The sequence below is a fragment of the Barbus barbus genome (genome assembly GCF_936440315.1).
Source record: "Barbus barbus genome assembly, chromosome: 29".
Taxonomy (NCBI): Eukaryota; Metazoa; Chordata; class Actinopteri; order Cypriniformes; family Cyprinidae; genus Barbus; species Barbus barbus.
In genome coordinates, this window is record NC_136757.1 from 26,081,111 (window position 1) to 26,109,078 (window position 27,968).

The window sequence follows — 27,968 nt, forward strand, 5'->3', positions numbered from 1 at the left end:
GTCCATGTACACCATGTTACATAACACAGATGACTACATATGACCAAAAACACTTTATTAAATACAAACTTTGTACAGTCTTGGTTTTTCATTAGATTTTTGTTTTTTTAATAGAGATATAAAATGTTGAAAACCAAAGAGAAAACGGCAAATTCGCCTATATACAGTTGGAAAGGTTTCTTCCAAAAGTGATCAAACATATGAGCAGGGAAATAGCAAATAAAGAGGTTTCGGATAAGGAATTTTAAAATTGAAACTGGGGAAATAAAATCTTCAATAATGTCCAAAACATGTAGGGAACATCTTCAACAAGTTGTAACATTTGTATGAAAGCAGAACAGATATGACAAACTTCATTGGTAGAATCAACAGCTATTAAGTCTCTAGTCAAAAATAAAAGGCTGTTATCCTTTATATTCATCGTCCTTTATCTGATAGTATGTTAGTATCATAAACATTCTGCAACCTTCTCAATCATCTCACGGGTGTTAAACTCTGTTTTTATCAAATAAAAAAAATAGGAAACGTTCTTTCTATTAAAAGACACTTCCATGCATCAGTGGTGTTGATTCAAAATGGACAGACCACAATCAAAGCAGCTTTCAGTGTAGTCCTGAGACAAGCACGGCAGCATTTGGTGACAAAGTATCTGAGAAAGTTTAGATTGCTTCAGTAAATTCAACTCTGTGTTATATTCTACAGATGGTGAAGGCATCTGACACGTAGAAGCTTTTCAAGACCTACATCAAGTTGCCTACATAACACAGTGAACCAAATAAAAATCAGGGAACAATAGAGAAGAGATAAAGAAGAACAGATACTTCATGCATTGGTACATCAAGGTTATTTTCTGAAGGGAGCACTAACACTAAGAAACTTTGCAGACTACAGCTACTACTTAGAGTGGATTAGCCAGCAATCCACATGCCTGTTTTTTTGTTTTTCTTTTTTAGTCATAAAGAAAGAATAAAATTGGTAATTTAAAAGCAGAAGCCTAATTCTTTATTTAAACTGGCTGTGAGAAATACACATCATGATAAGTCATTGTTTCTACAAGTCTTCCCCGCCACATTTGCTAGGCACAATGGTCAAAGGTTGGCATCCTGGCATTAGTAGGCAACGCCACGTTCTGAGTATCACAATTCAAATTAATTCTAAAGGAGGGTACGGAAAAATTACTAGTCTTGCCAAAGTCCTGATTTGGTTAATTAATCCTTTTCATTTCATGCAATCTAATTACTGAAACACACAGGAAATATTGACATCTGCAGTCAGTCTGATAGGAAAAACAATGAACAATTACAATTAAGGCGCTTTACACAAGAAGCTGGTGATTCTTGCGACAAGCACTGCACCTGGCAGGACGCTTTGCATGCATCTGCAGTGGATGCTGCTGATCCAGAACCCCCTCAAAACAGATCATGGGGTTCCTCCTAGTGGTCATTAGTAAAAATTCCTGATAGTTTTAGAAGGAGTTTAGAAAAACATGTAACATGAGTCATATTTCAACACAAAGTCAAAAGAAAAAAACGATTTTATTTTTATAGTATTTTTTGAAACAATATTATCCCTAAATAAAACAGGCCTATATTTCTACTATTTTTTTATTAGACCTTTTTTCAAATTTTTCACAGTATTTTTAAATGATCTTCACCCTAAATAAAATGAAGCCTATTTTTAAGACCTATTATTATGCATTTTGACATGATTTTCATGAAAACTAAGCACATTTCCCTCTCAGTTCTCGTTATCATAATGCATCCAGTTGTTTTGCTTTTGACCATTTTTATATTTCTCATTATTCTTAGTGATCCTGCACATTATATTTTTATTACAGTAACTGTCCAGAAAGGATTCTTTTTTTAAATCAGCATAAATCTAGCAAAGCAAATCCTTAAATCTCTTACAGTAATGAGAAGTGCTTTTTCTTGTCATGAAAATGTCATAATGCAAATCTTTTTTCAGGTGCCGATTTCCTTTTTTTAATAATGCAAAACTTAATACATAAGTTTCTTGTGATTTTGGAGTGAAATATGCTCATTTCATGAGATTCAACCTTTCATTCTGGTTTGATTTTTGTAGAAATGCAATTTTTTAATACATCAAATGTCATTTATTCTTTGTTTTCTTTGTGACTGTGTATATTAATACTGATATATAATTACAGCCTGAGGAAGAAAGCATCATAAATACGAGTGATACAGACAAAGATGTTGTTTGAGCCGCACAGCGACCCTTGTGCCATTCTTATGTCATCATCCTGAATGAGCACATTTATACTCCTCCACGTTGTGATTTAGTAATAAAGATACTAACGGAATTATACATTTCATGAGTCCCTGACTCTACAACAGTCCATCAAAATATAAGATTTGGCTTGGTTCTTTTCTCCTAATTTTTTAAAAATTGCTACTCAATGACAAAACCAAAACTCAAATTATTAATTTTGTCTAAACACAGTCTTCTTGATTGTAATTTGCATAGAAATATTTCCATAAAAACATTTTCAAAGGGCCTTACATATCCAGTACTACTTGTAGAAGGTCTCACCAGCGACCGATACTGGATTCTCATGAACAATAAAAACTCTTTGTATTTATTTTGTGACAAATCCATATCAAGGCTGGAAATAGTTTGATAGAATGAACTCACATTGTTTACTAATAGGAATGTGCTGACATATAGTCTCTTTTGCCAGAGATTTCTACTACTTTTACTGATTAAAAGGGAAACTATCATAAGAAGTCTGCAGGAACCCAGAGATGATGTGAAACTAGAAGACAGCTTGATTTCATACTGAAAAGGGTCTTGAGTACAAGTATACTTAGCATATGTTAGTATAACAAGGATGCTAGACTGGTTTCTGTCAGAATTCTTCCATTCTAACTGTTGAAAGGAAGCAAAAAGTTTTTTTAATAGTCCATTCTCTCAGTCTGCCATTCTATACACACGTAAGCTGGTGTTTGCTGTAGTCTCTTTGTGTTTGCATGAGTGTGAGATTGATGGTTTGCTCATCAGACCAGCGTGCCTGGCGTGGGTCTGTCATTACTGCTCTCTTTAAGTGTCATATCCTGCATCTTAGATGAAAAGGTATCTTGGTACAAAGAAAGCTCCATCGACCTATAAGTGACGAGAAAGAAGAGGCCACACAATCAGATAACATTGCAGTTAATAGTGTTCACCGTCTGTTTGAATACGTCTTTAACTAACTGCATGAATTTTACTGTACATTTCTGCCATATGGACATCATCTTGACAGTCATAGCTACTACTAAATATAATTTAGAAACTTTAAAATAGAAACTTCAATTTTCTGTAAAGCTGCTTTGCAATGATGTGTATCGTGAAAAGCGCTATACCAATAAACTTGAATTAAACTTTAAATTTTAAAGCATGCTTGCTAAATAAAGTATTAATTTCTATACCCCCCCCCCCCCCCCAAAAAAAATTATTCTGACTCATTTGAATGGAATGGTGTATAATGTTACAAAAGCTTTCTGTTTCAGATAAATGGTGATCTTTGGATCTTTCTATTCATCAAAGAATCCTGAAAAAAATGTACTCAACTGTTTTAGATATTTATAATAATAATAATAATAATAATAAATGTTTCTTCAACAGCAAATCAGCATATTGGAATGATTTCTGAAGGATCATGTGCCATTGAAGACTGGAGTAATGATGCTGATGCTTGTTTTAAATAGTAAAAATATTTCACAATATTACTGCTTTTGCGGTACTTTGAATCAAAATAATGCAGGCTTGGTGAGCAGAAGAGACTTCTTTAGAAAACATTACGTTTTCTAAAATGACTGGTAGTGCATTACATATACAAACACACATTTTTGCATTTATATATTACTTTGTTTTTTTTTTACTTTATGCATTTAGATTTTAATTCAGTCTGCAATTACCTGCCATGTAGAGGGTGTCCATGAAACGTGGCTGACTGGGGGATCTGTGGATAGGACGTGTCTGTTTGGAAGGACTGTGGCTGGTGTTTGAGCGATGGATGGGGGTGTGAGTTGTGCAGAGAGGATGTGGTACGTCTGCGCTGAGTCTGAGTCCCCTCTTTGCCCTTCCCTCCGTTAGCAGTCTGTCCCAGCGCGTTCCTCAGATACCAGTCTCTCAAACCCTCCAGCGCCAGGGCCTTGTGCAGGCTGCGCGTGGGGTCATCGGGGGTCGTGGGTGCGGAGGAGTCGAGAGGGTAATGGGGCGGTCTGTGGAGGTGGTCGATCTGCTGGTTATGCGTTGTATTAATGGCAGTACCATTGCAGGTGGTGGTTTCGTTGTATGCAGAGAGCAGGATGGACTCTTGCTGGTGCTGCTGCAAGGGAACGAACGGGCCGCAGGATTTGGTGCGCGACACTTTGACCCTCCGTGGCTCGCCGGGTTTTCCTCTCAGCATTAGAGGACTGTAGGCCGGAGGGTCGTTTCCCAGGATAAGCTGCTGCGATTGGGGAAAGCCGTTCCTGTAGGGAGGCGGAGGAGCATTGGGACCATCGGGCCACGGCCGGGCTTTTGCATTACATTGCACCTGCTGTCTTTGTTGTTGCTGAGCTTGCATCTTCTGCTGCTTTCCCCACACATAATCCATGAGGATCTCACTGTAACCGACACCTCCGTTCGTTCCTCGACCTCCCGCGGCCGAGCGAACACGGGCCAGCTCGACGTGCCCGTTTACCTGCCGCTCGGGGCTGCTCCGCTGCACCTGTTTTAAAGTTGTGTCCATGATGGCTTCCGAGCTCTTGTACGAGCCGTTCCGTACAGGCATGCCTAACCTTTGACCTCCATCCTCCGCTGTGGTGCCGTGCCGGTCGAGTAACGTCTCGGAGCTATTGCTACGTCTGTGCCCTTGCTCGTAGGACCCTGAGGACGACCCCTCCTGAGACTGCAGAGGCACCTGATGGGACACCTCGGGATTGTCTGACCACTGCTTCACAGCAACAGTGCCGCTAGATGATTCTGACCTACACAAATAAACAAGACATTAAAATAAATACAAATTATTAAATTCATATTTTTATTTAGGAAGGATGCATTAAATTGATCAGAAATCATGATTCATTCAAAGAATTCAGCTTTGCCATTACATAATAAATGACATTTTAAAATATATGGAAATAGAAAATTCTTTTAAATGATAAAATATTTTTCACAATATTACTGTTTTTATTGTATTTTTGATCAAATAAATGCAGCCTTGGTGAGCACAAGAGACTTCTTTCAAAAACAATATGAATGGTAGTGTACATTTGAAAAGCAACAAATGTGACAACCAGAACAGCAAAAACAAAACTCATTATGATGCTACAGTTTAATATTTACAATTAGGGGGTTGGTAAAATCAGTAATCAGTAGTAACACTTCTAATTAATACATAAATTCAAAAAGCATCAATGAGGCAGCAAAACTGCTTTTCCTATTTAAAGGGAGTCCACTCACCCTCATGCTGCTCCAAACCTGTATGACTGTCTTTGTTCTGTGGAACATAACAGAAGATATCTGAAAGAATGCTGGTAACCAAACTATTTCAGTTCTCAATGACTTCCATTGGACAAAAAATACAATGGAAGTCAATGGGAACCACCATTCTTCCAAATATCTTCTTTTGTGTTCTACAGAACAAAGAAATGCATACGACATGAGGGTGAGCAAATAATGACAGACTTCTCACTTTTGGATGGACTGTCCCTTTAAGCTACCCAAGCGACGCACTGATTAACTGACAGCCACACAATGCATCAGTGTATATGCTGATAGCAGTGCCTCCCAGCACTGCGGCACAACAAGCTGCTCTGTATGAGTAATTAAATTGAGTAGGAAATAATGGGGCTTTACACTCAACCTCCTTAGACATCCATTACTTCATTACACATTATTGCTAATACGTAATTTAATCAAAACGTTTGTGTCATTATCAATTCAGGGCTTTTAACTACAATACAAACCATTAGCTAAGTGTCTACTTGGCATTGATCTGAGTCAGCATTCGAGCTGATGTGTGCAGTGTTGTTTGTGTATGCATATTTTGTGCATTTGTAACCTGATGTGCACTCCTGCTATTCCATTGCGGGACAGGAGCGGAGTTGCCGGGACACTTCTACCTTCCAGATTCGACACACTTCTTGGAAGAGAGTGACTCGGGCTGGGAGAAAAATACAAGTTAAGTCTTCTTGTTTTGAATCTAGCACACAGTTAACAAACCTGGATTATTGTTACATGGTGACAAAGACCGTTTTATTAAACTGATTGATGGTGATATAATGTTGTAGTCTTATTATTTTTGTTAAAACATTAATATTTTAATGAAAAATCACTGCTACATTATGATAGTCACAGCTGAAGTGGTTACAGTTGCTAACAATGTCTTTTAGCTTAAAACACCAGTTCATCAAAACTAAAAATCTGCTGAATATTTGCTCAAAATCATCTACATCTTTTTCATTATTTAGCATTTAGCTTTACAATGTAGCATTACATCACTTGCTCACCAATGGATGCTCTGCAGTGAATGGGTGCCGTCAGAATGAGAGTCCAAACAGGATAAAAACATCACAATGATCCACACAACACCAGTCCATCAATTATCGGCTTTGTGAAGTGAAATGTTTGTAATGTGGATTATTGTGATGTTTTTATCAGCTGTATGGACTCTCATTCTGACGGCACCCATTCACTGCAGAGCATCCATTGGTGAGCAAGTGATGTAATGCTACATTTCTCCAAATCTGTTCTGATGAAGAAACAAACTCATCTACATCTTAGATGGCCTGAGGATGAGTAAATGTTCAGCAAATTTTCATTTTTGGGTGAACTATTCCTTTACTGCCTAAATGTCATTGAGTGTTACAGAGCCTTTATTCTAAAATCAGGTTTTAATTACAAACCACTTAAACTGTTTTACATCTAAATGAGGTGATTTCAGGCCAGCTAGTCAATGCTGATTCACCATAAAGTGGAACAGCTGTTCCTACTTTCTCGTGCTGAGCCTGAAAGCAGATTGTGCTGAGTGTGTACCTGGCTGAGCTGGCCACAGAGTTGCGGCGTGTTTTCATCTCATAATAGATCTCCACAGGGGAGAGTTTTCGAGAAAACCTGTTGTCTGGGCTCCCTGAGACCAGCTGGGGCTGTGAGGGCGACAGGCTGTCAGAGGCGTCTTCTGATGGAGAGAGAGAGAGAGACTTGAGAGGTTGAGACAGAAGCATGCTTTCTACTTCCCAGAGATAAACTTTAAAGATACACTACACACTGATGTGAGTCAGTACGATTTTTGAAAGCAGTTATTAAGCCTACCAAGGCTGCATTTATTTGATCAAAAATACAGTAAAAACAGTGATGTTGTAAACTATTATTACCCTTTAAAAAATTGTTTTCTATTTGAATATATTACAAAATGTAATTTATTTCTGTGATGCAAAGCTGAATTTTCTTCAGTGTCACATGATCCTTTGGAAACCGTTCTAATATGCCGATTTGTTGTTCAGAAACATTTCTTATGATCAATACTGAAAACGGTTGAAACACTGTAACATTTTTTTGAATTCTCTGATCAACTAAAAGTTCAAAGGAACAGCATTTATTTGAAATAGAAATCTTTTGTAGTAGATTTCACTAAGTAGAATCACTTTTGATCAATTTAATGTGTCCTTTCTGAATAAAATGAATAAAGTTTGAACAGTATATAATAAAGAAGATTTTAGAACTTCATTGCACTAAATAACAAAACAAACCCAGTGTGATCTGTGCTCAAATGCTGCACAAGCTATATTTGTGCTATATTTCTTTATGAATAAAAGCAACTTGGTTTGATATTATGTGTCTTAAGTAAATAGATTTTGGGGCCACCAAACATACACAAGTGCTTTTAAAAGAGGGTACTTATGTATCAATTACAGCAAAATTCATAGTTATAAAGCCATACCTTCAGGAACTATGGACAATCAGTGACTTAATTACTAAACTAACTATTTAGTTTTGTCTTTATAACTATTACTGGCATGTATTTCAAATATGTGCTGTTCTTTTGAACCTTCTATTCATTAAAGAAATTATCTTTGCATCATAAATTACATCTTAAAATATATGAATATAGATGTTTTTATATATATATATATATATATCACAAATACTGTTTTTACCCTATTTTTTTGGTTATTTGTATTGATGCTTTGGCAATGTTGTGAATAAAACGTTTACAGCATGCCAATAAAAGACAACACTTCTTGATCAAAAATTGAGAGAGGAAGAGCGAGAGCGAATGTGTGAGAATCAAAAATGCCATAGGGAGAGGATTAGTTCAGTCAGTGTTAATAACAGGCTTTTGACTCATTGATGTGAAGACTAATGACCCCCGCGGGGTCTCTCCGTCCACTCAACTCATCCTGCCATTGTAATAGTGCTTCTTATCTCAGTCTCTCGAATTCATTATCCTGCTAATGTAACGCGCTCATCCGTCCCATAACTCACCAGTGTCCTGATTGGTGGAATCAGACGTGGAGCTGCTCTCTGACTTCACTGTGTTATCTGAGGACATAAACATTTACACATTATGTAACTCATACATGAGGTTACATAAACGCACTGTACTGGCTCCATGTTGTTATATTGTAACATTGTTTATATCATTATGTGTGTTAAATATACAAAATTGTCCCTGGAAGTCTACTAAATCTGACAAAACATTCTTTTAGGATTTCCTCAAATCTAAAAGCAATGTTTTTTTTTTACGAATTTCTATAATTATATTTCTATTTCTAAAATTGTGGAAATATTTATTCATGATTTATTTGTAAATAATTTCCCGTGGTCGAGAGCCAGATCGCCAGCTTGACACTAAATTGGTCTGATCCACTGTAAACCAGTCTTCATCCTGTCTCTATTTACCAAAGTCTAAGTCACGTGAGTTTAGCATTACATATGAAGAATCTCTGTAAGGCTTTAATCAATGTTATCGTTAATCTGATTTCTATAACCTTTGCTTATAGTTGATCTGTTAAACTCGGTGTCTCAGTGTGATGTCCGTTATCTCAGCACAATCCAGACTGACGTTCATCAGGTTTTTTTCAGTCGAATCTATATTCATTACATCAACTTTTTTACAGCTGGGTTGCTCAATTTGACCATGGACTAAAACACTGCTTAGGGCTGAGACAAACATTGATTTGTCAATTAGTTGAGCAGCTAGTATAAATGATACATTTTAAAGTGTTTAACAGGTTTAACGGACACAAAATAACCATCCTCAATGAGCAGTTGACATGCAATATTTAAACCGCTTTTTTTTTATTATTATACAGTCAACTCAAACACCACTGCTCAAACACTTGGGGTCTATTTTTTTAAGAAATTAATACTTTTATTCAGCAGGGATGCATTCAATTGATCAAAAGTGACAAATGTTTCTTGAGCAGTGAAGGATCATGCGACACTGAAGACTAAAAATTCAGCTTCGCATCACAGAAATAAATGACATTTTACAATATATTCAAATTCTATTACGGTTTTTACTGTAATTTGTTTTATAAATACATCCAGCCTTGGCGACCATAAGAGACTTCTTTCAAAAGCCTTCAAAAATCTGACCCCAAACTTTTGAACGGTAGTGTATACTGTATGCATAATTAAAATATTCCCAAACACAAATTTTGAAATGGTGTTTAGCTCATGTGTATAATCTTGAAACCCACCTGTGTGGCATCCTCTATGAACCGTTCTCTTGCTGTGTGGAGGATTCTGTTCTGAATCGATGTGCCTTCGGAGGGCGCCGCTGAACAGAGTTTTCTTTGTCTTGCGCTGAGAGACGTCCTCTTCCTAAGCCAGCACAAACATTGAGAAACTTTTGATATTTATCTATCACGTATCCCATATCAAATTAGTGGCCACCCACATCATCTTAAATGCACACACCTCATTTTTGGTGTTATGTTTGGACCCGCTGCGGGACAGACCAGCCCTGCGCCGCACAAGAGGGAGCTTCTCTCCGGTTTCCAGAGGATATTCATGAGGAACTTCACCCGTCAATTCCTGACAAAATTAATGAAGAACAAACATGAACAAGTATATTTTTCATTAACACCATTTCATTTTTATTTGTAATATTTTAAAGCAGACATATCCACTTTTGTAGAACCCAAAAAAAGTCAATATTTAAATTTTAATGCTTATTTTTTCACCCTAGAATTAATTACTGCTATATCGTATATAGGAGCTCTTTTATGATTGGCTAACCTTTTTGCATATGAAATTAATTACGATATTTCTGGTCAGTTGCTGAATACTAAATACAATAGACGTTGATGTGCACGAACTGTTGGGCATATGTGACCCTGGACCACAAAACCAAAAACATAAGGGTCAATTGAGATTTATATATCATCTGAAAGCAGAATAAATACACTTTCCATTGATGTATGGTTTGTTAAAATAGGACAATATTTGGCCGAGATACAGCAACAGTCATGGCCAAAAATATCGGCACCCTTGGTAAATATGATCAAATAAATAGTGAAAATTAATCTGCATTGTTAATCCTTTTGATGTTTTATTTAAAAAAAAATTCACAAAAATCTAACCTTTCATTGGATAATAAGAATTTAAAATGGGGGGAAATATCATTATGACAAATGTTTTTCTCTAATACACATTGGACACAATTAACGGCACCCTTTTATTCAATACTTTTTCAAACCTCCATTTGCCAGTTTAACAGCTATAAATGTTCTCCTATAATGCCTGATGAGGTTAGAGAACACCTGACAAGAGATCAGAGACCATTCCTTCATCCAGAATCACTCCAGATCCTTTAGATTCCCAGCTCCATGATGGTGCTTCTTCTCTTCAGTTCACCTCACTCATTTTCTACAGGGTTCAGGTCAGAGGACTAGAATGGCCAGCAGAAGCTTGGTTTTGTGCTCAGTGACCCATTTTTGTGTTGTTTTTGAGGTTTGTGTTTGGATTACTGTACGGTTGGAAGATCCAAACATGGCCCATTATAAGATTTCTAACAGAGTCCGTCACTTTTGATTTTTTATCTGTTGGTATTTGATAGAATCCATGATGTCATGTGTCTAAACAAGATGTCCAGGACCTCCAGCAGAAATATAGGCCCACAACATTAAAAATACAGCAGTATATTTCATTGTAAACATGGGGTACTTTTTATCCCTGTGTTCACCAAACCCATCTTGACTGTTTGCTGCTAAAAAGCTCATGCTTTAGTTTCATCTGACCATAGAAGCCAGTCCCATTTGAAGTTCCAGTTGTGTCTGATAACTGAATATGCTGGAGATTGCTTTTGGATGAGCTAGGAGAATTTTTCTTGAAACCTTCCCAAACAACATGTGGTGATGTAGAGGCTGTTTGACAATTTTTTTAAGGTTTTCTGACCCTGAGACTCAACTATCTTCTGTAATTCTCCAGCTGTGGTCCTTGGAGAGTCTTTAGCCACTCAAACTCTCCTCCTCACCGTGCATTAGGACGATATAGACACACGTCCTCTTCCAGGCAGTTTCGTAACATTTTCTGTTGATTGGAAATTCTTAATTATTGCCCTGATGGTGGAAATGGGAATTTTCACTGCTCTAGCTCTTTTCTTAAAGCCACTTCACTAATTTGTGAAGCTCAATTATCTTTTGCTGCACATCAGAAATATATTCTTTGGTTTTTCTCCTTGTGATGGATTATTAAGGGAATTTGGGCTTTGTTTTCCCTCCTATTTATATTTCTGTGAAACAGGAAGCCATGGCTGGATAATTTCATGTTCATAATCCCCCTGGAGTGCTCAGAATTGTGAATATGAATGGGAATATACTTCAGAGATATTTTACTCATAAGAATTTCTAGGGGTGCCAATAATTGTGTCCAACGTGTATTTGAGAAAAACATTTATATTATCCAGTAAAAGGTTAGATTTTTAAATTTTTTTAAATGAAAGATCAAAAGGATTAACAATGCATATTAATTTTCACAGCCTTCTTTGATCATATTTACCAAGGGTGCCAATATTTTTGGCCATGACTGTATTTGAAAATCTGGAACCTGAGGGTGCCAAAAAAAAATCTAAATATTGAGAAAATCACCTTTAAAGTTGTCCAAACTAAGTTCTTAGCAATGCATATTACTAATAAAAAAATTATGTTTTGATATATTTACAGTAGGACATTTACAAAATATCTTTATGGAACATGATCTTTACTTAATGTCCTAATGATTTTTGGCATAAAAGAAAAATCAATCCTTTTGACCCATACAATGTATTTTTGGCTATTGCAACAAATATACCCCAGCAACTTAAGACTGGTTTTGTGGTCCAGGGTCACATATGTTAATGGGGTTGTGGTTGTAATGTTGTTAGCGGTTTATTTTTTCAGCTAAATATTCAAAAATGAGTTTTGCATTGTGAATCTTAGAGTATGACACATGTACATTATTTCAAAAGAGAACCACAATCACTCATTTCTATGATATGACTCAAAGCACACACACACATCTCAAGTAGCACATGCGGTGTAAAACCAGCATTTCAAAAGCCAAGCTTGTTGAGATACAAGTATGAGCAAAGATTAGCTGGGCATGTGGCGGCATCTCTGTGGCGTCACATGATCTGGCAGCTCACTGATGTGTGGCTCGCCAGTGACACCATGGAGAAATACAAAGTTTATCAAGTCAAGTTTCTTGTTCTAGTTCTTTATAAATAGAAAATGTTCTGAGAAACTACTTCATTAAATTCTGATTTCTTTTTCGACACTGACCGCCTCCTGCAGACACACGCGTTTGAGTTCTGCTATTCGAGTGTTGAGCAGCGACTGCAGACTCCTCCGGCGCTCCTGTGGCTCCACCATCCGCTCCGCACGCTGCTTACTGTCCATAGCGGTCTGCAGCTCTGTGAAAAACACAAACACGTCATGTTATAAATCATGGAAGGGACCTCAAATCTACTTATTTTAAATTTTCTGTAAATGGCGCAATTTATTTGATCAAAAATATAGCAAATATAGCAAAAACAATCAAATTAAATTATGCAATAAAACAATAAAAATAACAGTTTTCCATTTGAATGTATTTTAAAATGTAATTCACAGCTGTGATGCAATGCTAAATTTTCAGCATCGTTACTCCAGTCTTCAGTGTCACATGATCCTTACTGACTAAATTCTTACTGACCCCAAACCTTTGAACTGTAGTGTACAGGTTCTAATTTTTAATAGCAATTAAAGATAATAAATAAATAAATAATTTAAAAAATTGTTCCTATATTTTTAGACTGTCAGGATTGTCTTAATAATAATTTGTTTATAATTGTGATTTCAAGGGCTAGAAAAGTAAATAAAAAGAAATCCTCAGTAGGCCCTATTTTTAGTAGTTCTTAAAATCTTCAAATTCTTGACAAGGAATCATGCATAACTGAGAAAGACATGAAAAACATACCCATAACCTTCCCTTTTTGGATAGCTCTTGGCCTTTTTTATATGCAAAATATTTAAAGATTTAAAGGTAAATTTCTGCAACACTTTCATCACCAAATGGCAAATGCAAACTGCAGTTTCCAATTTAATAATATTTAGTCCCTTCATGAAGATGTCCTCCTCTTAGAAACCTCCCGAATGCAGTGCTGATCCTAGACTTCTGGGGACCCTATGCAAAACTGTGTTGGGGGGCGGGGGGTTGTTGGGATGAAAGAATGGATGAAACGCATTTGTCCGTGTTTCACTCCGTCTCGAATCAAGCTCCTGGAAAGCGCTCGAGAAACAGTATCTCTTCCGCAGCTCGATACGCTTCCAACTCGTTTTTTTTTTTTTTTTAGTAAGAGCAAGATACTGTACGACATTCGCGTTACATGATTTGGCTGATTTTTAGATAGAGAGCATGACAGCGCACCGCATTAAAAGAAATGACCATTCATGTTTTCATAACCGCTGGCCAAATTCAAAAACTAAACTAAAATTTAAACATCTTTGAGAGCAAGGGGGCCCCCTGGTGTTTCGGGGGCCCTACGCAGCTTGCGTATTCTGCGTATAGGGAGGATCGGCTCTGCCCGAATATCCCCACAAGGTTTTGTGTAAGGTCTATTTGAGAACACTTGGTCGCCACAATACACAAAAACAAAACACACAAGCTTGTCAGACTAACAATTTACAAAGTACAGGTCTTATGTAGAAAGACAAGCTCTTATCAACAAACAAACACACACAGATACATGGGAGGTGCTCACCAGGGCCGGTTATCAGGTGACCTTTGACCTCCATGTCATACGTCTTTTGCGTCACCTCACTGCCTCCTGATTGTAAGTTTACCTACAGAGAGACGAAGAAAACAAACAAAGCATGACACTGACAAATCTTTCTGGCAGCTGGAGTCAATTAAAACCAGAGAAGCGTGTAAATAGTTTAGACTTTTCTTACCTTCTCACCTTTTGGTAACAGTCATATGTACTGCAGAGGTTTGGACTTGTGGCCATGAAGCAGATTTGCGGCTGGGGGGTGCTGCAGTACTGCGACTGAGCCACTGTGCTGCTGCGCAACGCTTCACAAACTCAATGCCCTGAAACATAAAACAAACCACATGACACACTGGAGACCATCCACACATAAGAGCTCTGATCTAGAGACAGGCTTTGAAGACAAACTCTCAGACTGACTACAAAGTTGCACTTAATCTAACCGATAAGAAAGGTGGGGTTTATTAGGAGATGTAACTGATTTATCAACTCTGTCTCAGAAAATTCCTTAGGAGAATAAAAATTTGAAATAAATGAGCCTTTTTGACACTATTTTGAGTACAGAGCTATAAAATGAAATGAATAGCAGCTCAGATCATTTGGCCTTGGAGGAATTTGATGAGAAATGTTTGAGTTCAGATCTCTGACCTTTGATTACAAGTTTTAGTATCTTGGCAAAAATTTGAGGCACTGATATCTCTTTAAGATGAACACTTGCAAGTCTTTATAAAATGAAAACAATCTGAGACATCATTAAAAGTCTCAATCTATGAGAAACAATTGATTAAAAAAGCTATTAAAAAGCTTGCATTGTTCATGGAGGTAACCAAAGATTTTAAAAATAAAAATTAAAAAGCTTACACACAGAGCATATATATATATTTTTTTAAACTTGAAAATTAGAAATGTTGCCTAACTTACAATAAATTGAAATTCTAAACTCACTAAAACTGAAATAAAAAATAAATTATAGCTAGAGAGAATATTTAAATAAACAAAAAACAATCCAATGAAAACACATTGAACAAAATGACTAAAACCTAAACTAAAATGAAAATATAAAAATAAACGCTAATTAAAAATAAATTATAAATACTATAAAAGTATATAAATAATAAATGCTAAAATAACACTGCTTAAATAACATATGTAAGAGATTTGAGATTTTATTTTTAGTTTATTTTCACTTTCAAGATCTCCGGTTGACCCAAGACACATTCACATGTGATACAGTGTGTTTCCCCCTTTCATATTCACATGGAACTGCTGTGGGAACTCCGGACAGGAAGTGCACTACGGCATGCAGGAAGTGGCTCGTCAAGCAGGAAGCGAGTGCGGGAAACAGAAATGGGAGGCTCAGACTGACCTACAACAACAATGGCGGCAGAAACCCTCACGCTCAAAAACACTCTCCCAGGGCACGAGTCATTTCCTAAAGAGCAGCCGTAAACAAGGAGACACGGACAATGAGGAGAAAGGTCAAAAAACCTCAAATACTGCAACTCACACGCTTTCCTGTCTGCAACCTAAATAAACGCCAAAAACCCAAATGTTTCGGTCTCGACGCCCATCTATGATCTATTCTTCTCAATGCATCAGAAAGTAGTTATTATTCCAGCTGCATGAGATGGGCGGCTCTCTGGATGGCCCTATGATTGAGAAACCGTGAATGATGGGTGTCTCTGAAAAATGCAGAAGGTTATAATTATAAAGAAAGATCAATAGTCCCATTTAAGTCATATGCGAACTACCTTGGAGAAAAGAGCAGCAGATGAGTGAAGCACGCGTTCAAATTAAAGAAAGCAACAGAACAATGTGGCTATTGTGTGCTGTCATGACCTAATCGTGCCCATCACACACTCTCAAGGGTCAGGGGAGGACAAATAATAGCGAGCAGGCCGATAACGTAACACAAATATGTGCGCATTGCTAGAGCACGTTTGCTAAGGAAATAATCACTATTACTATTGCTCATACTTAGTGTAACGCCTCTTGCACAGTTTTCAACCAGGAAAACTCATCTCATAGATTTATGCTGAATGAGGCAATCTAGAGACCAGAATATTTTTTTTTTTTTTTTTTTTTTACTTCGGCCACCTAGCAACCACTCAGTGCCCTAGCAACCTGCCAGAATCCTTAAAGCAGCCACAACACTCTGACAATAACTCACTACTCCTTAGCATCATGGTGGGAAGTTCCCAAATTAATGCTGTTTTGCAAAATCTAAATTTTATCCTAGATTTTGCAAGACAGCATTAATTTGGGACTATAAATATGCACCAGACAAGCTGTGCATGTGTGTGTGTGTGTGTGAGATTCACCAAATGTCATGACAAATGTTCTGCGGTCCTCACAAGGTTTGCCAGCATTCCACTCTCTCATGTCGGAGCCTGTATTATCACTCCCGTTCAGATGTTTGTGGAAGCACGATCTGTCCATTTTTTAGTCTTCCCGCATGTGTTCCTCTAATCATCTCTATGTTCTCTGTAAACCTGTTGCCTAATCCGTTATATGTAAAGGCCGTATTGCACACGTTTGTGGCATTTTACAGGATATTTTTTCTTTTTCCCTTAAAATTTGGTTGTATTGAATTGACCCTGCAATGAATATATTTTGAATTTATTATCATTTTGAATTGTTTTATATTTACATTTTTATTATATTTTATATGTGTGTGTAATATATAGGCATAACAATCAAATCATTTACGGATGAAAATTAGCCAGTGTTGGCCAAATCTAGTGCATTTTAAATATTGTTTGTGTTATTAATGTGCATTGTCCCTGATTAAATATATATATATATATATATATATATATATATGTGTGACCCTGGACCACAAAACCAGTCATAAGTGTCAATTTTTCAAAATTGAGATTTATACATCATCTGAAAACTGAATAAATAAGCTTTCCATTGATGTATGGTTTGTTATGATAGGACAATATTTGGCCCGAGATACAACTATTTCAAAATCTGCAATCTGAGGGTGCAAAAAAATTTACTGAGAAAAATGCTTTTAAAGTTGTCCAAATGAAGTTCTTAGCAATGCATATTACTAAATAAAAATTAAGTTTTAATATATTTATGGTAGGAAATTTACAAAATATCTTCACGGAACATGATATTTACTTAATGTCCTAATGATTTTTGGCATTAAAAAAAAAATTATAATTTTGACCCATACAATGTATTTTTGGCTATTGCTACAAATATACCCCAGCAACTTAAGACTGGTTTTGTGGTCCAGGGTCACATATATATATATATATATATATATATATATATATATATATATATATATATATATGTATATATATGTGTGTGTGTGTGTGTGTGTGTGTGTGTTCTTATATTATATTAAAAAGTCATAATAGATACAGGTGCATCTCAAAAAATTAGAATATCGTGAAAAAGTTATTTTTTTATTGTAACATTTCAAAAAGGGAAACTTTCATATATTCTAGATTCATTACATGTAAAAAAAAAAAACATTTCAAAAGTTTTTTGTTTTCATTTTGATTATTAGAGCTTACAGCTCATGAAAGTCAAAAATCCAGTATCTCAAAATATTAGAATATTTATATTTGAGTTTCAATAAATGACCATCACTACAGTATAAATTCCGGGTATCTCTTGTTCTTTGAAGCCACAATAATGGGGAAGACTGCTGACTTGGCAATGATCCAGAAGACAACCATTGACGCCCTCCACAAAGAGTGTAAGTCACAGAGGGTCATTACTGAAAGGAGTGGCTGTTCACAGAGTGCTGTATCAAAGCATATTAAATGCAAAGTTGACTGGAAGGAAGAATTTGGGTAGGAAAAGGTGCACAAGCAACAGGGATGACTGCAAGCTTGAGAATACTGTCAAGCAAAGCTGATTCAAACACTTGGGAGAGCTTCACAAGGAGTGGACTGAAGCTGGAGTCAGTGCATCAAGAGTCACCAGCTCAGAAGTCTTCAGGAAAAGGGCTACCAAGCCACTTCTGAAACAGAAACTACGTCAGAAGCATCTTACCTGGGCTGTGGAGAAAAAGAACTGGAGATCCCCATATGGAATCTATGCAATCCAAAAGTTTTTTTTGTTTTAATTTTGACGATTAGAGCTTACAGCTCATGAAAGTCAAAAATCCAGTATCTCAAAATATTAGAATATTTCCTAAGATCAATCAAAAAAAGGATTTGCCAAACAGAAAAGTTCAAATTCTTTAAAGTATGTTTATTTATGCACTCAATACTTGGTTGGGGGCTCCTTTAGCACAAACTCCAGCATCAGTGAGGTGTGGCATGGAAGCGATCAGCTTGTGGCACTGCTGAGGCACTCTTGAGCCTTCAGCTCGTCTGGATTGTTGAACTGTTTCTCATCTTTCTCTTGAAAATATCGCTTTACTTTACATGTAATGAATCTAGAATATATGAAAGTTTCACTTTTTGAAAAGTTACAATAAATTTTTTTTTCACAATATTCTAATTTTGTGAGATGCACCTGTAGATAGATAGATAGATAGATCTAGATATACAACACAACAGACAGCACATCCATCTTTCTGTTTTCTTTACTCTTTATTGCCTCCCTCAGCAAGATTCTCCTGACTGATCGCTGCAATCACGACCTTGATATTTCACATAACAGCAACAATTTCAAATTGAAACAGAATGGCAACTTTTTTTCCTCAGGACTGCAGAATGGTCTCCTCTGGGGAGCCCGGTTTGAACTGAATCTTTCCTTCTCGCAGAAAGCGCTGAAGAGCGGGGGGTCAGCAGATTTTTTTGCTCCCTGGACTCTCTGCGACCTCTCTGATTCCGGCGGGATCTGACTGACGTGTTCTCTACTGTTCTGTGCCTCCGGTAATTAATCCCACACTAACGAGGAAGTGTAGACACAGCTGCGTTTCCACATCACTGGACTGCACCAAAACCATCGTACTTTCTTCACTGTAAAATGACATGCATTCACACACTGTATGGGTCACACTAACGACAAATACACTTAGTACAAGAAAGGATTTTCTAAACCAGAATATTGGGGTGCGCCCTTTTGAATCCTTTGGGCCTGTAAGCAACTATCTAGCAACCACTCAGACTACAAACACTTCAGGTGAGTTTTGCATGGACAACCGTCATTCACTTTTTCTGCATAAAACATTAAATTATGTTTATAATTATCTGCATCTTGAAATGATACACAAACTGTCATTTTCCCCATGTACAATAAAAGAAAGTGAGTGCACAGAAATCCGGCAGTCATAACTATTGCCTGAAGCCATCCTGATCCATATAATGGTGCTAAATAGATGCATGTGTGGCGTTGCTCTTCTGTATGAAGGTCATCTGGGACCAAATAGCATCAAATAAGGTTGGCCTGGAACATGCAAGTTATCAGTAAAGGCCTTAAAGGGATAGTTCACCCAAAAATGAAAATTCTGACATCATTTACTCACCCTCAAGTTGTTCCAAACCTGTATGAGTTTCTATCTTCTGTTGAACGCAAAATTATATTTTGATGAATATACTAAACAGTAGCTGGTGGTACTCTCTCCAATAGTAAGGAAAGCATACTATGCAAGTCAATGGCTAACAGCAACTGTTTGGTTACAAACATTCTGTAAAATATATTTTTATGTTCAATGGGAAAAAAAAAAAAAAAAAAAAAAAAAAAAAGAGTAATTCATATATGTTTGGAACAACATGAGGGTGAGCAAATGATGACAGTATTTTACTTTTTGTGTGAACTATCGCTTTAATGTTTTCTATTGCTCATAAATAGCTTTGAGAAAAAAAAAAAAAAAATAAAATAAACAAAATCAAACACACAATCCTAAAAGTTTTGCGGTTTTCCACGAAGACAGCATTTCCCAAGATCCAAAATGATCAAAACAACCATTTCTCTTTTGAGGAAGACAGGAAATTTGGTAAACCAAGTATGTTATTTTATTCTTGAGAGCTGCATAATTGATGCCCTTTAAATAAAAGGGGATGTCAATCAAACAACATGCAAATTAAAGGTGAAGTGCGTGATTTCTGTGATTTGGCAACAAACGGTACTGCAAAAATAAAGATTGTTTTTAAACAAGTTGCATTCCCTCCGTCTTCTATTTTCTTACTTGAGGCACGCTCACACCAAGAACAATAACTATAATTACAATAACCATCTTAGCATACTCCATTGGAAAATAATGTTCTGTTTATCTGTTTGCAGTTGCAAATGTCATCTTCTGATTTAAACACTCAAGCTTTTTAAAGCATGAGTGGATTCTGATTGGTTGTCAATGTTTTTATTGTTCGTCAGCTGAAAAAAAAAAAACACTTCACAATTCACTTTAAACAGTACAGAACCAATTAAAATCCATTTAGTTCTCTATTGATTTGATCTGGTGCACAAATTACCACTGCAGAAACTCAAAATCTTGTTTTCTCTCTGGTTTTATTTTCAAGGACATGTGGTATGTATGCAGTAAACTCACGCCACTTTGGCCTGGCCGCATATTTCTATTTAACCACCATCAAAAGTCTCTCCGAAACCAAAGTACTAGCGGCTAAATTTAATCTCGAGAGACTGGGAGTTTCCTTCCCAATGAACCTCAAAACGCAGTGAAAAGATAGCGAAATAACTTCCGAACCCCATGAGGCTTGTAGTCATTTGTCTCTGCTCCACTCATGCATGAATCAGGTCCTGGCCTTTACGCACAGGTCAGGTGATGCCGATGAACCTTTCGGTCATGCTGAACTTTTGGCACAATTTATAAAGGAAACACGGGCCATTTACTGCAAGGGTTGCATCACGCACCATGCAGTTACAGCTGAGTTTCCTGGTCATGAAACCAGTTCAAGGGCTCTCCCAAGGGTCCTCAAAAGAAACACTAGTTAGTTCACACCTTGATGCTCTTTGCTTCTCACCATACCAGCAACTTAATGATATCCCATATTCTTCTTTTCCTCACTACTCTCAAAATCTGCTCCGTCTCCTCTCAGCAGGCTGGGCGGAGGAGGGCACATTTCCTCTGACTGGCAGCAACAACAGCTCCGGCTGAGAGGAGTCAGGACGGCTGCAGACAGCAGATGGCCCCAACATATGAACCAGCTCCCCCCATTTCACGATCTCAATCTGAACCTAAAGCAAAGATCACACATGAAAAACCAGGAACGATGCAAAGATACTGGAGAGTTACAGAAGGTGACGATATTTTGAGGTGCCGAGACAATATTTTCTGCTGATCCAGAACCATTTGCAGCCAGACACTGCAATACTTCTCTTGGGTGCTGATTTCATAATGCAGTTTATAACCTACGCTCCCTGTTCAAAGCATTCGATTTAATACTCGGTAACACTTTATTTTAAGGTGTCCTTGTTAGACATGTTACATGTACTTACTATTACAATACCAATAAATTATACGTAATTACATGCAAGTAACTGTAAGCCAAACCCTTATCCTAGCCCTATCCATATACGATTTCTATTTCAAATAAATTCTCTTTCTATTCATCAAAGAGTCCTGGAAAAAAAATAAGCAGCAAACTGTTTTCAACATTGCTAATAAAAAGAAATGTCTCTTGAGCTGCAAATCAGCATATATGAATGATTTCTGAAGGATCATGTGACACCGTAGACTGGATTAATGATGCTGAAAATTCAGCTTTGCATCACAGAAATAAATTACATTTCAAAATATATATAAATGGAAATCTGTTCTTTTAAATTGAAATAATATTTCACAATATTTGCATTTTAATACTGTATTTTTGATCAAATAAATGCGGCTTTGGTGAGCATAAGAGACTTTTTTTGAAAACATAAAAAATGTTAATGTAGTATTTGTGAAATCAACTTCCATGGAATCTGAAAAAAAAAAAATCAAGATGTAACTGTAAATTTGCTGTAATTAAACAGTTTTTGCATGTGCATCAAATTTTTGGATCTGTTATGACATGTTTATCGACATAAACAGAAACTAAAACGAAGCTTGCTGGACACACAGAACAGGTGTGAGGGTAAACATGGTATCCAAATTTAGTGTGAAGAGAGCCAAAGCCCTCATTGTGCTGGCACAATCACGACCAGATGCATTCATGCTCAAAGGTCACGTTCGGTCAGGATGCTGGTTTCATCATACTGCCGTTCAGCACAATTTAGACATGCAAAAACATATTTCTTTCCATTGCAAAGTCAGCAGATGTCCTCAGTCCACCCAGAGCATCAATGGAAACTAAGCAACAAAAATGGGTTTTGGATCAGTAAGATAAAAAAAAAAAAAAAAAATAGACTTTTATTCAGCAAGAATGGATTCAAGGAATAGTTCATCCAAAAAAAAAAAATTACATAATTTAACATTTTACTCACCACACCATCCAAGATGTAAATGAGTTTATTTCTTCATCAGAACAGATTTGTAGAAATGTAGCGTTACATCACTTGCTCACCAATGGATCTTCTGCAGAGAATGGGTGCCGTCAGAATGAGAGCTTTTAAAACATCACAATAATCCACAAGTAATCCGCACCACTCTAGTCCATCAATTAACATCTTGTGAAGTGAAAAGATGCATGTTTGTAAGAAACAACTGCATCATTAAGGAATTTTAACTTTAAACCATCACTTCTGGCCAAAGTCCATAATCCATTATAATGCTTCCTCCGGTGAAAGAAATCCATCCCCTTGTCCTCTCACATCAAAATCAATACAACATATATTTGTTTTGAACTGTTTTCACTTGTCAACATCCATGCATATTCCTCTCCTGATTCAGACAACATGACTTCAATGGACTTTCACTGGAGAAAGCAATATTATGGATAGTGTAAAATAGAGAAACAATGATTTGAAGTTAAAAACGTCTTGATGGATTTGTTTTTTTTTACAAACATGCAGCTTTTTACTTCACAAGGCATTAACCAATCGACTAGAGATATATGGATAACTTGTGGATTATTGTGATGTTTTTATCAGCTGTTTAGACTCTTATTCTGACGGCACCCATTCATTGCAGAGGATCCATTGGTGAGCAAGTGATGCAATGCTAAATTTCTCCAAATCTGTTCTGATAAAAAAAAAAAAACCCATCTACCTATTTGATGGCCTGAGGGTGAGCACATTTTTCAGTAAATATTAATTTTAAAGAAAGAGCAGCAAGCCCGATAAGTTTTAGTGGTCAAAGACATTGTGATCTTTTTGAGGAAAAGTGATCTTGATAAAGCTAAAATTTTTTTTTTACATAATTCAGAACCAAGGAGAGAAAAATAGATAATGTACCATTAAAAAATTCAATAATTTTAGATTTAGCAAACATCTATTTATTGTAATTCATGCTGGATGCCTCAAGAAAAAAAACATACACTAGCATCCTGGCTTCACTTTCCTGGATTTAATCCACCAGAGCTCTGAACACGTTTTTCCAGCATGCTTGTAAAAGAAAACAAACAACAAGTGCACCATGACAATTACGTCCCCCACATGAAAACTTAATCGCAGTCCTTTTGTTAGGCCACGGACGATAAGCGATGCTTTTATCTCACATCCAAAGGCCTCTATGCACATAAAACTCTTTCAAGTCAGATGATAGGAAATGCAGTCCCATGGGGGACGGACCGCAACAACTACCTGTACATCTGGAAGACACATGTTGCACAAACATTCATCTGAGGGCGTCTACAACATCCATCCACCGCTGGGTGGCACATTACAGCGAACCACACAGGAGGCTTCAACAACAAAAGCCCTGCCTCTGAAATCTCTTCCATATTGATCCACAGCCAAAGCATCATATTAAATAAGCATTCTAGATAACAGCACAAAGAATATGGCCTTCAGAGACTCGATTCTGGCAACGACGGTAAGAACTGCACTGCTGCAGCACATAAAGACCACACAGGGATTGAGAAATCTATCCCAACCATTAATAGTCTAAGTCAGGCTTTCATAACCGTGATTCTGAATGCAGAAGCTGCTCGAAATCAGAACACTGTGCGTGCGGCAACATTTTTTATAGGCTCTTGATGCCTGAAGAAAATTTACAGCTTTCTTTGAAGTCTTTGAGCTCAGTGGTGAAAATTTGAGCAATGAATCAATGCAGGTTGAGCAGAGCATGTTAAATATGACGACAACTACTTCAGCAACAAGTAGGACACAGAAAACAAAACAAAAAAATCTTAATAATCTTAATTATTTTTAGATTTAATTACTAATTCAAATTAAACTAAACTAAAATTAATATTATAAAAAAATATATTTAAAAAATAATTGACCATAAAAAATTACAATAAAAAAAAATATATATATATTTTTTTAAAAATTACAACTACATTGTGATAAAAAAAACACATAATAAAATCCCAAATGTAATAAATTTCCAACAAAATTAAATTAAAATGAAAACTAACAATATAAAAATAAAACCTTATTCAAAATAATAATAAAACTACAATATTTTATAAATAATAATAAAACTACACTGATTCTTAAAGGTTTTAAGTGTGTTGCTATGCAGTTGCTAAGGTGGCTTCTAGGTGTCAGAAGAGTCCACCACCAAGTCTCTACGGTAGGTCAGGTCCCACTTCCAATGTGAGTATACGGGATTTTTCCACAAAAAATATAAGTCTGATTTCTAAGAGAGAAAAAAACCCAACTCCTACACAATTTGAGCCATCATTCATGTTTGTAACAAAAACAAATGAATGACTTGCATATTAAATTGCATTCAAATTGCATATTAAATCAGATCACTAAATTTTAAAGCACTAGGCTAGTATTATAGTTGCATGCATTGTTTTCTAAGATTAATTAAAATATTAAATAAAACATTTATTTACAATATTCAGTGGTGCTTTAGAAAATTACAGAGACAAAGTGAGGAGTGCAGATATATCCAGAAGAAGAAAAATGAAAGAGCATTGAAAACATGACATAATTATGAGCGGATTAGACCTCAAAGAGAAACACATGGGCTTTAAAGAGACTAGGCGCATTCAAGCATGGATGCAAATTGGAACCTCATTTGAATATTCAAAGCCAATGGGAAGGATTTTGTGTGTGTGTGTGTGTTTGAAGGTGATTTCATCCCGTTTCAGATCAATGTTCCACTTCTGAGAACTTATAAGTTCAGTGTCTGCACTACCGTATAAGCATCTGAGGCTCTTTATTTGACCGTGGAAAGATTCAGACTGTGATGGCGGTGAGTCAAAGAGCCAGTTGGTTAATAGTGCACTCTGAGATCATTCTGGGTTGGGTTGGACTGTAGACGTCAGCACTTTTGTGTGCTGTACATATACATCCCATTGCTAAAAGTCACTCCACCCATCAAACACAAAACTACAGAGAGAAATCATGCTTTAATTGAGGTGTTGAATGTGTGCAAAGGTGGAAACCGCCCTGTCTGGAAGTGCTACTGACAGAAATACAGATGAATGTGAGTGAACGGTGATGTTTTCAATGTTAAAATACCTCATATCCCAGCTCAATATGCAGAGACAACTATTAGTAACCAATTTGTAGCTAAGGGCAGGACTATCTGTTGGTCCAACTAATAGCGGATGAATGTTCAGGAAATGTTCCTGTCTGAAACAGTCACTAATTGTAAAAAAAAAAAAAAAAAAAAAAAAAATGCACACTTCACCTTTAAAGTACTCACGAGACGAAGTAATTGCATGACCTATTGATGATCAAGCAAATACAGTATGCGAGTCGAAATGTGCGTTTATCTTTAACCCATGATCATAAATGTTTACTACTTAATCATAAGTTCAGCATTTTTTGGAGTGAAATCAACTGTTTTGACACGCACTGGCACAGTAATATGTGTACATAATAAGTGATATAGTATACTAAAGTAGGCGTCTTTAGGAATGCCCCACATGGCATCACAATGAGATCACATTAAACACTTTGTTTCCTGGTGTCTTTGCGTCACTACTGTTCAAACGTTTGGGGTCAGTAAGGTTTTTTGTTTAAATAATACTCTAAAAAGTAAAAGACATTTACAACGTTAGAAAAGATTTCAAATAAATGCTGTTTTTTTTTTACTTTATATTCAACGAAGAATCCTAAAAAAAAAATTTGAATGTTTTCCACAAAACTATTAAGCAGCACAACTTTTTTTCGTTTTGGACACAAAATACATTATAAATAGGCTACATCACAGATTCAGCAGAATAACATTTGCTTAAAGGGAGGAAGTGAATGGGACGTTAAATATAACCTTGCTCCAACATAGTGGAGAAAAGTTCATTTATATCTATTCGCTAACCTGATTGATTATAAAGACTTGCATTAAATCAAGGTTTTGTTTAGGTCTTGTTTTTAATGAACTGGCTATTCCTGGTCTCGAGAGGTTATCAGAGTGTGTGTTGAGTGTGGGGATGTGACACAGACAGAAACTGGTTTCTAGGTAGCTCTACAAACACTTCAATAATCTCCTTCAGCACAAAGCAACAATAACTTCTGCAGGCAAGTCAACAAACTTCACTGGCAGATTTTTGCCTGGAGTGACGGCATATAGGCAGACGAGCTAAGATCACTTAAACCTACAGCTAAAACACAAATTATTAAACAATATATGACTGCAATGATAGCTGCTCAGTGTAGAAATCAATATTCTTGCACAGAAAAGAAGACAGCTACAAATAACACCAGCTGATCAATATTTACAAAAGTTGGCAGTCCAAAGTCTAACAGATCTATTCTTTTCCTTTTAAAGATAAACATTCAAGGAGGTTCACTGCAAACCAAACCACACAAAGGCTTTGTGTGTGAAAATCACCACCTTGAATGGTGAGCAAATGCTTGCGTGCTGCAGCTCAAAAATGTGGAGTCCAAGTCCCTGAAGGTCCTGTTAGTGCTGGCCAACCAGTCCAACAGACAACACATCGGGCCCGAGTGCCTAATAAATTAAATAATAATCCTGTCATCACATCCTCTTCCCTGAAGGGCTGGATTTTCAGTTTCGCATCCTAATGGTTTTCTACAGATGTAGCCCGAGCTCGTCATCAAACTTTGCAACATATCGATCATCTCTCTATATTATGCCCTATACAATGTGATTTAAGTGAGAAGCAGCTGCAGTATAACACTCCTCTCATAAGGTGTTTAACTACACCACAAAATTATACATTATTGAAAACAAAGATCACACCAAGCTGTTATTAGACAGCAGTCATGATAAAACATCATGTAAGTCCTCATACAAAATAATAATAAATTGTAGTGTGGTAATATCATGGTACTTGGCTTTATGCCACAGTATACTATAATTGGCTTGGTGTCATGCGTTTGAGAATATTCTAATATTATTACATTTTTTTTGTTATATAGCCTCCTAGAAATCTTACCTGTAACATTAAATGTTTAGTCCTGATCTGCTGAGTTTAAAGGGAAGTCAGTCTGACTGCAGTCATGCACCAGCTGTAAATGATCCTCATCAGAGCAGGTAAAACACCGGCAACTGCGTCGCTCAGCTGTCAGTAATGATATAATTCCGCTGACGAAGTTAAAACTGAAAAGTTGTGGAGTTTGAATGATAAAGCAGTAGTCCAATGCTGAGCCATTCAGACCCGGTGATTTTTCAGTGCAGTTTTTCGCTCTGAACTCAGCGCACTCCAGCGGACAGATCCAAACACACGCGCAGGGTAAGCCTTATGAATATTAATTACGTAACATGACGTCCGCCGGATAGAACGTTCGAATGGATACTATTGTGGAATCCTACCGTAATTTAGGAATATTACGTAACAGGACGCTCTAGGAGAGTTACCATGCA

General features: G+C 36.6%; 1 protein-coding gene across 2 annotated transcripts; it reads right to left on the minus strand.

Moving 5' to 3' along the window:
* Positions 1–39: 39 nt before the first annotated feature.
* LOC306849305 (coiled-coil domain-containing protein 120-like) lies at positions 40–27,821 on the minus strand. Of its 2 annotated transcripts, none has more exons than XM_079384236.1 (11): positions 27,541–27,821; positions 14,403–14,541; positions 14,213–14,294; positions 12,753–12,883; positions 9,910–10,026; positions 9,690–9,813; positions 8,470–8,526; positions 7,021–7,162; positions 6,047–6,148; positions 3,915–4,970; positions 40–3,120 (listed from the first exon to the last, which is right to left on the minus strand). In XM_079384236.1, the coding sequence occupies exons 3-11, from the start codon at positions 14,244–14,246 to the stop codon at positions 3,015–3,017; spliced, it is 1,869 nt and encodes a 622-aa protein (XP_079240362.1). In that variant the 5' UTR covers positions 14,247–14,294; positions 14,403–14,541; positions 27,541–27,821; the 3' UTR covers positions 40–3,014. The 2 variants fall into 2 exon arrangements, with proteins under 2 accessions (XP_079240362.1, XP_079240361.1); XM_079384235.1 differs by having other exon boundaries at positions 14,411–14,541; positions 27,541–27,809.
* Between the last annotated feature and the right edge of the window lie 147 nt (positions 27,822–27,968).

Excerpts from the sequence above, each read along its gene's own strand:
- LOC306849305 (XM_079384235.1), bottom strand. The coding sequence starts at position 14,458 with ATGGCCACAAGTCCAAACCTCTGCAGTACATATGACTGTTACCAAAAG. Across the intron at positions 14,295-14,410 it reads CATATGACTGTTACCAAAAG|GTAAACTTACAATCAGGAGG; the intron begins GTGAGAAGGTAA and ends GTCTCTCTGTAG. Across the intron at positions 10,027-12,752 it reads GCGTGTGTCTGCAGGAGGCG|GAATTGACGGGTGAAGTTCC; the intron begins GTCAGTGTCGAA and ends TAATTTTGTCAG.